The sequence below is a fragment of the Peromyscus californicus genome, unplaced genomic scaffold, assembly GCF_007827085.1.
Source record: "Peromyscus californicus insignis strain IS unplaced genomic scaffold, ASM782708v3 Scaffold_19__1_contigs__length_69161282, whole genome shotgun sequence".
Lineage (NCBI taxonomy): Eukaryota > Metazoa > Chordata > Mammalia > Rodentia > Cricetidae > Peromyscus > Peromyscus californicus.
In genome coordinates this window covers 11,707,548-11,721,521 of record NW_026294491.1, presented here as the reverse complement: position 1 = coordinate 11,721,521, position 13,974 = coordinate 11,707,548, and the positions used below count along the sequence as shown (strand labels likewise).

Sequence of the window (13,974 nt, the reverse complement as noted above, 5' to 3'; positions counted from 1 at the left end):
GATTTTGTCCCAGAATTTGGTCAGCTCCCATCCCTCAGTTCACAGGACAGTGGGGAAGAGAGAGCACCTTGCCTGCCTGTCCGCAGAACATGTCCGTTCTTCCCTGGGCAGGCTGCTCTAGCTGAGGACACCAGTTCCTCTTGTTTGCTTACTTGCCCACAGCTTGTTTTTCTTTCTTTTTTTTTCTGAGATGGGATCACTCTATGTAGCACTGGCTGTCCCAGAACTTGCTATCTAGACTAGACTGGCCTCAAACTCAGAGATCTACCTGCCTCTGCCTCCCAAGTGCTGGGATTAAGTGTGTGTGCCACGATGCCTAGCATTTGCCAGTAGCTTTTAGAAAACTCTTTGGTATGCATAAGTAATTTTCATTTTTATAAGAAAAACAATTTATATTTTTTTCATAGTGACATTTATATGTGTAACATTTATAGTTACACCTTTTTTACTACCAGTCTTTTGGAAGTACAATTTAATACTATTTGTCAAGATTTCTACAGACATTCATTGGTAGAAATTTATACTTTAAAAACAACTGAGCAGCAACAAAAGAGTCTCCAGGATCTGTGGGTACCCAAGGTGTGCCCACAGCATGAGAAACAAATACCACAGGGCTCCAGAGGCTGAACAAGTGAGACTGCTCACTAAAGATGCACCTACTCCCAGACCTGGAGAAGGCCTCAGGGCCCTCTCACACAGGCCCAGACAAGGACGAGTGGGTTAGGCCTATTCCTTCAAGCCTGCTGATGGCACACCTTCCTCTGCTGGGTTCTGGAGCTGCTGCTGGTGGCACAGGGAACGGAAGGTGTCTTCCTCCTGCCAGATGATCCTGTGCAAGATGATCCAGGGCAGGACTGAGGAGACATAGGGCTCCTTGGGCTCCTCCTGTACAGCCATGCTGCAGTCGATGACCTGGCAAAGGGCACCAGCACATTACAGCATGTCAGCCTCCCCACAGCCCTCTGCAAAGGAGCCCACGCTGCAGTGCCCACATCAGCCTCCCCACAGCCCTCTGCAAAGGAGCCCACGCTGCAGTGCCCATGTCAGCCTCCCCACAGCCCTCTGCAAAGGAGCCCACGCTGCAGTGCCCACATCAGCCTCCCCACAGCCCTCTGCAAAGGAGCCCACGCTGCAGTGCCCACGTCAGCCTCCCCGCAGCCCTCTGCAAAGGAGCCCATGCTGCAGTGCCCACATCAGCCTCCCCACAGCCCTCTGGAAAGGAGCCCACATTGCAATGCCTTCTGGGAGAGTTGAGCACACCATCTGCCTACTCCTACAGCTCTAACATGGGAATACTGACCTAGCAGTACCCCAATGTATTATCAGACAGTCCCACAATGCCCAGTGACAATCACATGATCTTTCCTCATGCCACATGCAATTACTGACTGTGGCAAAGGGAGCTAACAGCCCAGGGGCAGGCAGGCATGAGAAACTCCTGAGTCCTGTGGGCAAACACAGACGCTACCATGAAAGCGAGAGCAGCAACAGGGGTCTCGGCATAGAGCAATCAGAGACAAGCCCTTGAGGTGCCAGGTAAATGACTGTGGAATGCTCAACCCCCAGAAAGGGCAATGCATGAGGGCAGAGAACACACTCACAGGCAGGGATCCCAGAGGGTGGCCCACAATAGCTTTAGCCAAGAAAGTAAGAGGAGAAGCAGGCTGGGGATCAGTGCACACCAGACAGCATGTGTAAGGAGGAGACATTCTCATATTTCAGTGTTTAAAAGGTGCCTGTGTGGCAGGATAGTAGCTGGGCTAAAAAGGTACAAGGTACAGAAAGGGCTACTATAGGATTGTTACAGTTCACGAAAGAAATGGCAGAGACCTGGACCTGCTGAACAAAATGGAGGGGGAAATAAAGGCTAGAGTAGTAATACTCACAGCCAGAGTGTAAGTCTAGAAGATGGGGGGGGGGGGGGGGGGGGGGGGGGGGGGGGGGGGGGGGGGGGCGCAGGCGCACTCAAAGGGTTTCTGCCTCAAAGCCTACCTGGGCGACACAGGGTACTATGGCCAATCTATGGCTTCATGTGCAACCCTTCAACTACAAGTTCTAGGGTATCGTGGGGGTAGGGAAGCACAGCGGGGAGCCAGACCTGGGCTCCGTCTTCACTCTTGCCTCCCACTAAATGCAGACAGGACTCCTCTCTAAGCCTACTTCTGTCCCTCTGGAACAGGAAGTCTGAGGATCTTTGTTATACCATGTGCTATAACAAGTCTAGACCTCGAGACGAAGCAGCCCCCAGGTCTGCATCCGTGGACAGCGACCTCCTCAAACTCTGAAGTTCTAGCCAGAGAAGCCAACGTGTCCCTTTGGGGTACGTAAGTCACAGTGCTTATCAGTGAAGCTCAGAAGGGTGTACTGGAGAGACACACCTGCTGAGACAGCACAGGGCAAAGGGGAGTGGGAGTTACCTGGATGAGGTTGTTGGTGAGCCGGACAAGGCCAGTGCTGGAGGAGGAGTCCTTAAGGATGCTGCCACCCGCTGTCTGATGACAGCGCCTGCTCGATACCTAGCAGCAACTGGGTCACTGTGGCCACCCACTCTTCCTTGGCTGCAGATTCACTTGAGTTCACCATCTGCTGGACAGCCTCATTCAGAGCCACGTCAGAACATTCAAAACACTGCCTGTGGTCCTTCAGCCGGAGCAATGAGTCCTGAGCACAGAAGAAACATGAAAGGTATGCTGTCAGCTCTACACACTGGGACCTCAGGCCTGAGGCTGGGAGGGCACAAGGACAGCAGCCAAGATTTTCAGACAGCCTGGAGGCACTTGAAGGGCACACACTGACTCGGGTGCAATGGCCACCAGCCAAGGAGCTTCTAGGAAAATGCTGTACTATTTTTCTTTTTTTGGTTTTTCGAGACAGGGTTTGTCTGTGTAGTTTTGGTGCCTGTCCTGGAACTCACTTGGTAGCCCAGGCTGGCCTCGAACTCACAGAGATCCGCCTGCCTCTGCCTCCCGAGTGCTGGGATTAAAGGTGCGAGCCACCACGCCCGGCCAATGCTTTACTTGTGCACCTAGTCTTCCCATTTATAAAGCTGGGCCTTTGGGAATGGGACCACAGAGTCGGCAAGTAGCAAAACTGAGACTGACTCATTCCTTTGTTACCTCTTGTGTTGGTTTGAATGAGAATGGCCCCAAAGACTCCTATTTGAAAACTGGTCCCTAGTTAGTAGAACTGTTTGAGGAAGGATTAGGAGGTGTGGCCTTGTTAGAGAAGGTGTGTCACTGGGGAGGGCTTTGGGGCTTTAAAAGCCCACACCAGGCCCAGTCTCCCTCTCTCTGCCTCCAACCTGCAGATCAGAACACATGCTCTTAGCCACTGTTCCAGAGCCTGCCTGCTACCACACTTCCTGCCATGACAGTCACAGACTCACCCTCTGAAATGATCTTTTATAAGTTGCCTTGCTCATGGTGTCTCTTCACAACAACAGAAAAGTAACTGAGACACTTCTCCAATGTACTGTGTCCTTCCACTGCCAGGTCTTGAGGAATGAGAGGGCGGTCCCAGCAACGTGACACAACATGCTAGGGAGGGACTATGTCATGGTAGGAGGGCAGGAACTGAGGCCTCAGAATGGACAACTGGCCAGCAGCTGATGAAGTCATCGTTCTGTGAGCCCCCTCTTCTCCAATGCCCACATGGGGTCAAGGTGCTGAGCCCCTCTCAGCCTCAGCCATGGCATCACTCCTTGAAGGTACCGTGAGTATTCCATGAACTGAAATGCATACCACACCGAGGACAGTGCCCAGGACATAAATCAGTCTTAGAACACCAAACAGAGCCATGACTTCTATGTTAAAATCTCTGGGGAAGCCATCAACTTTCTACAATGCTCCTTTGAGGAGGGAGATGGGGGGGGGGGTAGAATATAACCCATTGAAACACCAGGGAAATGGGCTTTCACCAGTGGCTGGTGCTTCAGCAAACAGTTTGTGAACTCACAGATCTGACAGGCAGCTTGTTGGACCAGCAGGAAGCACCTATTGCCTGCCCTGTGCCCATCTGGCTCGAATCCACCACCACCCCCAACCCCAAGCCTACCTAGGCCTGGTGGCAGCTCCTATCCACCTTTCTCTGGATGACACAGGTATGGGAGCAGAAATGTTCCAAATGCCTCTGGAATATATTGCAAAATTGAACACAAAACTTTCTCCCAACTCACCAAGCCAGGAAAAGGGAGCCTCTGCTTCTAAGAGAAAGCAGCTTCCTTGACCAGGGAGCCACTGGGGGATGGGCTAAGGAGTATACCTGTGAGGTCCAAATCCCAACTGACTCTTTCTGATCAAAACTGACCACGCAAGAGGCAAATGTAAAACAACATGAATTCAGATTTCTGTCAAAGTTGGCAAAGATGAGAATCTGCCAATAATGCTCTAACAGAACATACGGCTCAGGGCCAGAGTGAGCAAAAAAGCAGATCAGCTGCCAACTAGTGTAGAAACCAAATTAGCACTCTCTGTGGGCAACATCACTGCATATCCAAACAAATAAACAGAAAACAATAAAAAGGAACAGGAATCTCATTGAGGGACAAGGTTCAAATAAACAGGTGAAAATCAGTAGGGTTCTTACAGACCAACAATGTTCAGTTAAAAAGGATAGTAACATCTAAAATTAACTCAACAAGAAGGAACCATTGCTATACCGAGGAACATAAAGAGCAGCTTGCTAAACTGGGACCTCTTTCTTATATCCCCCTATCCATGAGAAGGATTCTGAATTTGATCCCCACTCCAGAAATGCCAAAGCAGGCAGGTTAAAACATGTAAAACAAAACATGGCCGTTGCTGGAGGCCAGTAAGGGCAAATGTACTTTTGTCCAGTTGGTGGTGTCCAGCCTCCTGCCTCCTCCCTCTAGAACACTGCAGCCTTCCTGACTACTGCCAGGTACAGAGGAATGCCAGTCCTCTGTATGGAATAACTTGAGTAGATGGGCATTGTTCCAGCTGAGGAAATGGTATCTAAGTACATGAAACAAACTTACAAAGAACAAAATCAAAACCATTTGAAAATATGAAAAGATTCTGACAACATAAAAACTGAGAACTTTGTATATAAAAACAAACAAAATAAGAATCAACTTCATGATTTAAAAGTAAACAACATACTGGCAAAACAAAACAAACAAAAAAAAAACAAAACTATCAAGATCCAATGAGAAAACATATTACCTTTAATTATTTAAAAAAAAAAATCACTCCAATCAATAGAAAGCACTCTCAATGGAAATCATTTCTTCCTAGAAGCAGAAGCTCCACAGTACATGACCCAGACTTCAGAACAGCCCATAAAATACAGGGCAACACTCCTCCCAAGGAATGAGCACCCAGCCACATCTACTGATGACATCACTAGCAGGAACAAGACAACATCTGAGCATTCGAGCCATCCTTCAGAGTAGAGAGGGCTGGCCCCTTCCCTCCTCCATTCATACTCCACTGGATCATTCATCAAAGGCTAGCTCTCCACACACTATCATTCTAAGCAACCCTTCACGGTAACTAAGGTCAGGCACATTTCATTAGGCTCACCGTGTCCTGCCTCACCTCCTAGGCCAGGAGCTAAAGCCTGCCTTCTACCGCTCTTCCCTCCCCTCCTACCATGGCTGAGAAGGCTCCCCATTTGTTCTCACAGCCTTATCTCCTAGGGTATTTCCCAGTTCAACAAAGCTAATGATTAAAATGCCAAATGAAAAGGCTGGAATATTACTATTCTCTCCAAACTGGAAGGGAAAGTACCCAATAAGTTAATATATAGACTGTGGTTAGTGCATAAACCATAAGGAGACAGAATTCCAGGCTTGTCATCAAAAACGTTACTAGCACCCATGTTTGTGTCTATCCAATTCAGGACAGAGGGCAGTGGTAATACTGACTGGGGCATCTCCACAGTGTTCGCTATGTGGGAGGTACAGCATCAACAACATGAACAAGAGGCATCAAAGGAGTCAGGAGGGCACACATGACTTCAAACACAATGCTAGCATTTTTCTTCAACATGCAGTCAAATATCAGTCTGTATTTTATCTTGATTCTTTACACTGCACAGATCTTATCAGTTTTACATCTACTCAAAATTAAGTTACAATGCAATAAAAACAGATTAACAAATGAGTAGATGATAGGTGGATGATACCTTGACTATTCTGTCCTCCTCTGTCTGGCAAAAGTTCAGTCAAGTGTAGGCTCACCTTGAGCCACGCCTAATACTAAAATCTAAACTCCTAGGTTCTAACATTATCCCAGTCTTGACTGTATCTTTGATCTAGCATCATCTTAGAGGGTAGGCTAAACTCCCACTGTTCTCTTCCAGTTACATGTTTTCAAAGGCTAGCTCAGAACTTCCAGAGGTGTGTACACACACACACACACACACACACACACACACACACACACACACACACACACACACACACAGAGGCAAAGGCAATATAAACATGGATGGGGACCCAATGGTGAGCACATACCTGCAGCAGAAGCAGCTGGGCTGGCCTCTCAGGAATGGAAGTCATAAACTCCAGGTGTTTGGCTCGGTCAAACCCACTGGTACACAAGGTGGGCCGGAGCAGATGCACCACAGCCTTGTAGTCACCTGCCTCAAACAGTCGCTGAATCTCCTCCAGCGACTGGCACCTTTCCAGAGACTTCAGGTTCTTATCAATCTGAAAAAGGTCCAAAAATGTTGCCTAACGGCAAATCCCTCACCTCCTCCCTGCACTTAGCCAACGTTTGAGTCCTCGCATCCAAACGAGAAAGCCAAGACTATACTCTAGCACTCCGTTTCAGTGAAAACATACTAGACTCCCCACTCAACAATATCTGTGTTCACACAATGCCCATACTCCTTCAAAAATATTCATGCTAACACCAAGGTATATTCAAGTCTTTAAAACCAAACACACAGCCACTGCAGAAGCAGCGGAGTTCTTGAATAGTAACTGCCAAAACAGTGTGAAAGCTTCCTGGTCACAGTTCAAAAAGCCCAACTTCAACAACCATAGGCTGCCTGGCTGCCACAGTCTCAGAGAATGAGCCAGGGGTCGACACACATTATTGACCCACAGGGCCCTTTCTGGCACAGGCAGCAGAGCGCCTGGTCTTAGCCTGAAACAAAGGTAGAGGGAGGTAGAAGCTTGCAGCCAGGTGAACACATCAGATGTAGAACTGCAGCAGGGCAGAGGGAGCACTGTGACAAAAGAGCCATCCAAAGAGGCCTGGCACACACACGGTACTGCTCTTCCAGTCCCACAGCCAGATCAGCTCTGGTCTGCACAGCCAGCACTTCCCTCCAGTCCTGCTGGGGCTGAGCAACAACACTTCCAAATCACACTTGGTCAAAGCTTCCACACTTGCCGCTGGGACAAGCTCTCTGCCAATGGAGTCTGTGCCAGGACTGTCTCCCTAGACCTGCTCTGCCCTCGTCCAGGACCTTCTGCTCAGCATGCAGGCATCTCTTATTCCACAGGAGCAGATCAGGTCCGGTCTGACTAGATCGACGCAGAGTAAGTCTCCCACCAAGAAAATACCATGAAAAACGTCTACTCACTTCCTCGAGAGAAACAACGGAGTCATTGTGAAGGTTGGGCAGCCGGATGACAATGTCTCCTTGCTCAGCCCCTGCCTCTGCCTGGATGGCACTGGAGCTCTGGAGCATTTCTGTGCAGATGTCATAGTTCTCTAGGGCTTGTTCCATGTCTCCCTAGACAGAGGAAAAACCAAGGAATGGGAGCAAAAAGTAGAGAGCTAATTGTGTTGTCTGGTCCCATACATTCCTGATTCACTAGACGCAGACACCCTTAAGCGGGCTTCTGTTTATTTGCTAAAAGACAGGGTTTTGTAGTCCAGGCTAATCTGATACTATGGACTACAGGTTGGCCTTAAACTCTCTTCCTCTAAGTGTTGGGATTACAGACATGCGCCACGAAGTTTTTAATTCAATTATTGCTGTGGCCCTCACCCCACCACCAAAAGGGGCTCTCCAGAAAAGTGGAGCTAAACAAACATCTGCTGAATGACTAATTAATAATGAGTGATCCATACCACAACTCTGTGAGACAAAGCATCATTCACCATGTCATAGGTGAAGACACCAATGCCACCTCAGCACAGCCAGGTGTCTGGCAGACGCAGAGTTAAAACCAAGGCCTGTCCTAACTCTAGACCTGACCTTCTTCACATTAACCATGCTGCTTCCCCCAGAACGAGCTGCTGCTGCAGCTGCTGCGATCCAGGCTGTCTCTGACACGCTCTCTCAGTGCACCAGGAACCAGCAGTGATGGGTACTGTGAAGAGCCAAGCCACTCTGGCCTTCCTACCGAGGCCCAAACGAGAAGCCTGCCTAGACCCTCAAAAAGCAGGTAAGTAGTTCCTTTTGGAGCGCTCTGTTCGTTCTCGTGTTACTTGCTGAGCATTCTTAGGAAAATATAAAGGAACCATCAAGACAGTCTTGAGTAGGAGTTGCTGGGGAACACAGGATCCCTCCCAAAGCCCTGTGGTGGGCACTGAGGTACGTTCCAGAATGGCAGCCATGCTTGGGTGGCTGACATGCTGGCAATCTACCACCATGCCCCACTTCCTCACACCAAGTCCAGCAGAGTTATGAATGTACATTTCCTCAATATAGCCAGTTCTCTGCCCTCCCTGTCAGGTGCCAGGGCACATTCTGACCATGGAACCAACCTGTAGTGCCAAGAAACGTGCTTTCAGCCAGTAAACACGGACAACAAACTCCAGCCAGCCATCCTCAAATAGGTCCCGCTGAGATGAGGCAAAGGACAGCTGCAGGAGGTCACCCAGGCAGTGGGTTCCCGGGAAGTCAGGCCCAAACCTGCCAGTCACCACACCAGCTGGGCAGTTCCGGGGAGACACTAAAAACATCAGGCCAATGTGACACTTTCAGGTACATCATCCAAACACCCTCCCACTCCCCCCAGGCCACCTTCAGCCCTCCCTATAGCAGCCCACAAGTGTCCATGATTAGGTACCCTGAGTCCTCAAAGACTTATAGCCCCGAGCAGCAGGATACAGAGTTGCAGAGAAGATGAGAGCTAGGAGGAAGCGGGCTGCTAACTTCACTGACTGAACTCTAAACTTATCTACATCCTACCAGGAGGAATTTTAAAAGAATGATCTGAGAACATTACTGGAGACACATACAGCACTGAGTAGTCATTCCGAAGCTCAGATTCTGCTTCCTTAAATCCCAAGTAACACTAACAGCAGGTAAGTGCCACAGTCGCCTCTGCCGCCACCTCTTCAGTGTCGGGGGATTTATCGGAAATCCCAGCTCAGAGAGGCGCCCAGGGAATTGCATGACCCAGCATCACCACTCTGGCTTCCTCCAGCCTGCTGGGGTTCAGAAAATCACCACACCAAGAACACAGATGCCTCCTACCTGTCGAACTTCTGCCTTTGGTCAGTAGCCACTGGTCCAGCTGGAGCTCCATGCAGGAGAGAGACATCAGCATCATGTCCTGTAAGACAAGGGCAGGAAGTGCGGGAATAAACTCACAAAGATTTACTAAATCACGAGGTGACCAAACTAAAATCCTCATGGATTCCAAGCTTGGCCTGAAATGACTATGCAGCCAATGGCTGACCTTGAACTTCAGCACCTCTTGTTCACACCTCCCAAGTACTGGGCTTACAGACATGTGCCACGACATTCAACTGTTTGTTCCAGGGCTAAGGAATTAACCCAGAGCTTTGGGCATGCTTGGCAAACTTTCTACTAACTGAGCTACATCCTCAGCATTAAATTTGCTTTTTATAAAACTGCTTAAAATTTATTTATTTATACAATTTTTTTAAATGTTGTATTAGAGTATGTGTATGTGCATATGTGTGTGGGGTGTGTGTGTGTGCGTGCACGCGCACACTACGGCATGAGTGTGGAGGGTCAGAGAACTCTGCAGAGGTGGTTCTCTCCTTCCATCTTTACATGGGTTCCAGGAATCAAACTCAGGTAGCCAGGGCCTATGCAACAAGCTCTTTTACCCATTGAGGTATATCTTGCTGCTCTTAAATTTACTTTTGATGAAAACATAATTCTTATTTCCACCTGTGTTTTATTTACTAAATGATAATCAGGGCTACTTGCTAGGGTATTTAGAACAAACAAGGGATGGCTCTAGCTAGGGAAGAAGCAATTGTCTGTCACCTCACCCTCTGCCAGGCCAGACACAGGCTATTCACTTTCAACATTCAAAAGTGCCAGCAATGTGATGTGTCGTCCCAGGGTACTAAGGAAGCTAAGACGCGGTGATGGGGTGCTGCCAGCAGGCACAGCTGGGAAACAGGCAGTCCCATTTCTGGACTTTAAATGCTGGCTCCTGCTGATTCACATTATTCTTAGAGAGAATAAAGGCTACTTGGGGGTATCCCAGTGAGATCTGCTCAGTGAGGAAACAACGGCTCTGCAGATACATCAACTCCAGCCTGACTCAAGCAGAAAGATTACCTGGGTTGGGTCCTGTGGTATTTGAATGAGAACGGCCACTACAGGCTCACACACTTGACTGCTTGGTCCCCAGTTAGTGGAACTGTTGGGGAAGAATTACAGAGTACGGCCTTGTTGGAGAAGGTGTGTCACTGGGACAGGTTTGAGGTCTGGCTTATGGTTTGTGGATGGAGATGTGAGCTCTCAGTTGAGCTCCAGCACCATGCCTGCCTGCCATGATGGTGATGGACTCCTACCCTTCTGGAGCTCCAAGCCCCAAATAAGCCTTCCTTCTTTAAGTTACCTTGATCATGATGTTTTATCAGCAGTATAAAAGTAATTAAAATAGATGGCTCTGCACGTTCCTACCTCAGCACCCGGCATTCTACCTTCAACTACTTTCAACAAGAGAAGTGGGCCTGCTAGCCTATTTCCTTGAGCTCTAGAAAACACTACAGCAGGAACCTGTGATAGAGAATACAGTAGACAGAGTTGAGCAAGGCTAGGCTCCCAACTGCTGGATGACTCCACTACTCCCCTAAGCACCCTACCTAGCTTCTATTCTGTTTTCTCAACTGATAAATATATGAATAGGGCTGGGAATATAGCTCAGTGGTAGAGATCTTATCCAGCATGCACAAGGCCCCCAATACCATGCATGCACATAAAAACATTTTCGTACAAATTAGTAATAGTTCCTAGTCTGTCAATACAGCCAAAGGCTTCCTTTTCCTTTCCCTGCAACCCCTCCCATGTCAGTAAACAACACTAGGCACCGTCCCCAGTGGCTTACTTCTTCTTACTCAATCCAGTTGTGTTCCAGAACCTCAACTCCTCTGCACTGCCATTAATGGAACCTGTCGCCACCATGGCTCAACTGGCAGCAGCCTCTTTCCAGTCTGCTATACTCATTCTCACCCCCAGAGTATTCCATTAGGGGTCTTTGGGACACAAAACAAGACATGCGGCTCCCTGCTTCAAACTCCACGATGGCCCAGGCCCAGACCCAGAAGTAATTAGAGCAAGTGGGCTGGACACATCAGCCCCGCCCCCATCAAAGACCCGTGCCACTGTCTCCTAGTACCACTGACACTGGCCCTGAAGAGGCCCCAACCTTGATGTGCTTGTTGCTGCAGTCCCTCAGTAATGGGTTGGGCAGGCTGGTGCTATGCCTCCTCCAGCTGTGGTAGACACTAAGAACGACATCCGCTAGGCCCGGGGGCCACCTCAGCAAGAACTTGTGGCCCATGCTCTTCAGATAGCGCATCATCAGCTCCAGGATGCCGCCATTGGTCAAGTTCTCCATCAGGAACTCATGCACATCCTGCTTCTCTGTCCAGAGAATGAAAATAACCTTACTAAGATGAACAAGCCCTACTGTGCCCAGTTTCTCTTCTCTTCAGAAGAGGGCAACTTGGGTCCTTCCTTCCCCCACTCAATCTAGGTAAACTAAGGCCATACTGCAGTGCTAAAGCCAGGCTTACCAGGGTTCAGAGCTGGCTCCAGCACTTGTCAGTGGTGAACAAGCCTCTCAAGGTTCCCATGTCTAAGATGGGTATCAAAAGGGCTGAGCTCCAAGTGCTGCCATGTGCAGTGAACAAGATCATATGCATAAAACACAGTGTCTGGGACATACAGAATAGATGTGCTAACACACATTCAACTTGCAAAGGCAAGCCTCTGAATCCAGTGTCAGATACACAGGCTCAGGAGCACAGCAAGTATGCACCTGGACCTTCAGCTGACCACAGGCAGCTCCTTCACCACTGCTCATGAAACACCCCACAACCATCATGCAGAACAGAACCCCGGCAGGTTACAGGTCGATGGAAGGGACAGTTCCCTTCAATGATCACATTGCTGATTCCTACCAGATTCCATGAATGTGGCTGAATCAAAGGATAGTCGATGAGGTCCCACATTTGAGAAGCTCTCCAGCTTGGCTTCTGACTGAACTTCATAGTTATTAAATGGATCATCTTCCTCCTCAGGGTCCAGTTTCCTTAACCTATATGAAACATGCTCAAATCACAAAGCCATACCACTCACTGTGACAAGGCACCCCAACTCCTCCTGTAGAACAACTACATTGAGCTAAGGTGAAGTCTACTGAAACAGACAGACGAGAACACCAACAGCCCAGGCCTCCAAGAGGTGCTGCCTCTCTCCAGACTTCATTAAGTCTGTGACTGGTCTGTACCCACACTTGTTCATCTATACCACCAACAGATGGCTGCAAAGCAGCAGCCATGCGCCAGGCACAAAGGTAGGTACCAGAATACAACCATAAATATAAGGAGTTGGCCAACAGAAAGCTCATCTCTTGATGGGAGAGGAGGACCATAAGCAGGTACTCACATACAACAACCCAAATAAGGACCAACCACAAACGCTTGCTTTCAACAGAGTCTTGGGGACCTGCCTTGGGGAGCAGAACCAGAGGGCACACTCTCAGGCTGACAACAGTGAGGGGCTAAGCATGAACAGAGGCTCAACCCAGAAGAACAGCTGTGCTGTGGGACCATGTCAAGCCTATCTAAGCTTTATCCCTCCATGGCTCCTCGCAGTGCAGACACCACCCTCCAGACTCTTCCCTAGGACCATGTTTTGGCCACCCCTGTAGCTTTCTCAACCAGCACCTCTACAGCACAACATTCAGGGCATCTGTAAATGTCTCTATCTGGACACTCACAGTAACAAATATTCAAACCTCACAGAGATGGACTCAAATAAAGTAGACATAACTCCACACAAAGAAGGCTGGGTAGGCCAAGCAGGGTAGGCTAAGAGGAAGACAGGACCACTCAACTACAGCACAACCCTTCCCTCTTCCAAACAGAAGCCTTTTCCTGTACATTTCAGGAAAAACACCGCAGAAGGCATTGCATCTCCACCTTGGTTCTCCTTAGCTGTGTACTGAAAACAACTTTTATCTAAGAATTTTACCCTCATGGGAAAGAAGGAGGGGGGGGGGAAGAGAGATTAAGTATCTTGATATAAAATGGATATATAGTCTTCTGGATTCCTCTTGCACTCTTGACAGCGTCATCACTGAAATAAACTGTCACTGGCCAAAAGCCAAAGACTCTAGATCTCTTGATGGTGTACTGATCAAACCCTACTCAGGGAACTGTGAAGGGAGAAAAGGTATAAACTCACAAAGACACAGGAGATGAGAGAGGAAGTCCTGGCAGACCAAAAATATGCCACCCAGATGTTATACAGAGAGATATGACGGACCAGAGCAAAGTACACTCTAGGAGTGGAGAAACAGGGGACCAAGAAGCATGGCCACTGGAACGATAACCCTAGAAAGGCTCTGGATAGAGAGCCTGGGGCTTCTGAAGAACAGACAAGACCAGAGTAGGAGGACCAGGAAGGACTTAGTCAGAAGGAGAGGCCCAGGTCCCTCCTGTTTCTCAGAGTCAGCACCTTCTCCCCTAGGATCCTTGAGGGTCATGAAGAATCAATAAAGGAACCAGATGTTCCTTCGTCTTCTCAGAATGCAATGGAATCATGGAAAAC

The 13,974-nt window shown here is 48.7% G+C and overlaps 1 protein-coding gene across 1 annotated transcript in view; it reads right to left on the bottom strand.

The window, feature by feature from the left end:
* Cabin1 (calcineurin binding protein 1) overlaps positions 1-13,974 on the bottom strand; it is a 130,874-nt gene that overhangs the window by 97,013 nt on the left and 19,887 nt on the right. The window contains 9 exon segments of the mRNA XM_052744675.1: positions 756-912; positions 2,418-2,486; positions 2,488-2,661; positions 6,479-6,673; positions 7,558-7,710; positions 8,691-8,878; positions 9,406-9,484; positions 11,564-11,781; positions 12,321-12,457. Coding sequence (XP_052600635.1) covers positions 756-912; positions 2,418-2,486; positions 2,488-2,661; positions 6,479-6,673; positions 7,558-7,710; positions 8,691-8,878; positions 9,406-9,484; positions 11,564-11,781; positions 12,321-12,457 — 1,370 coding nt within the window.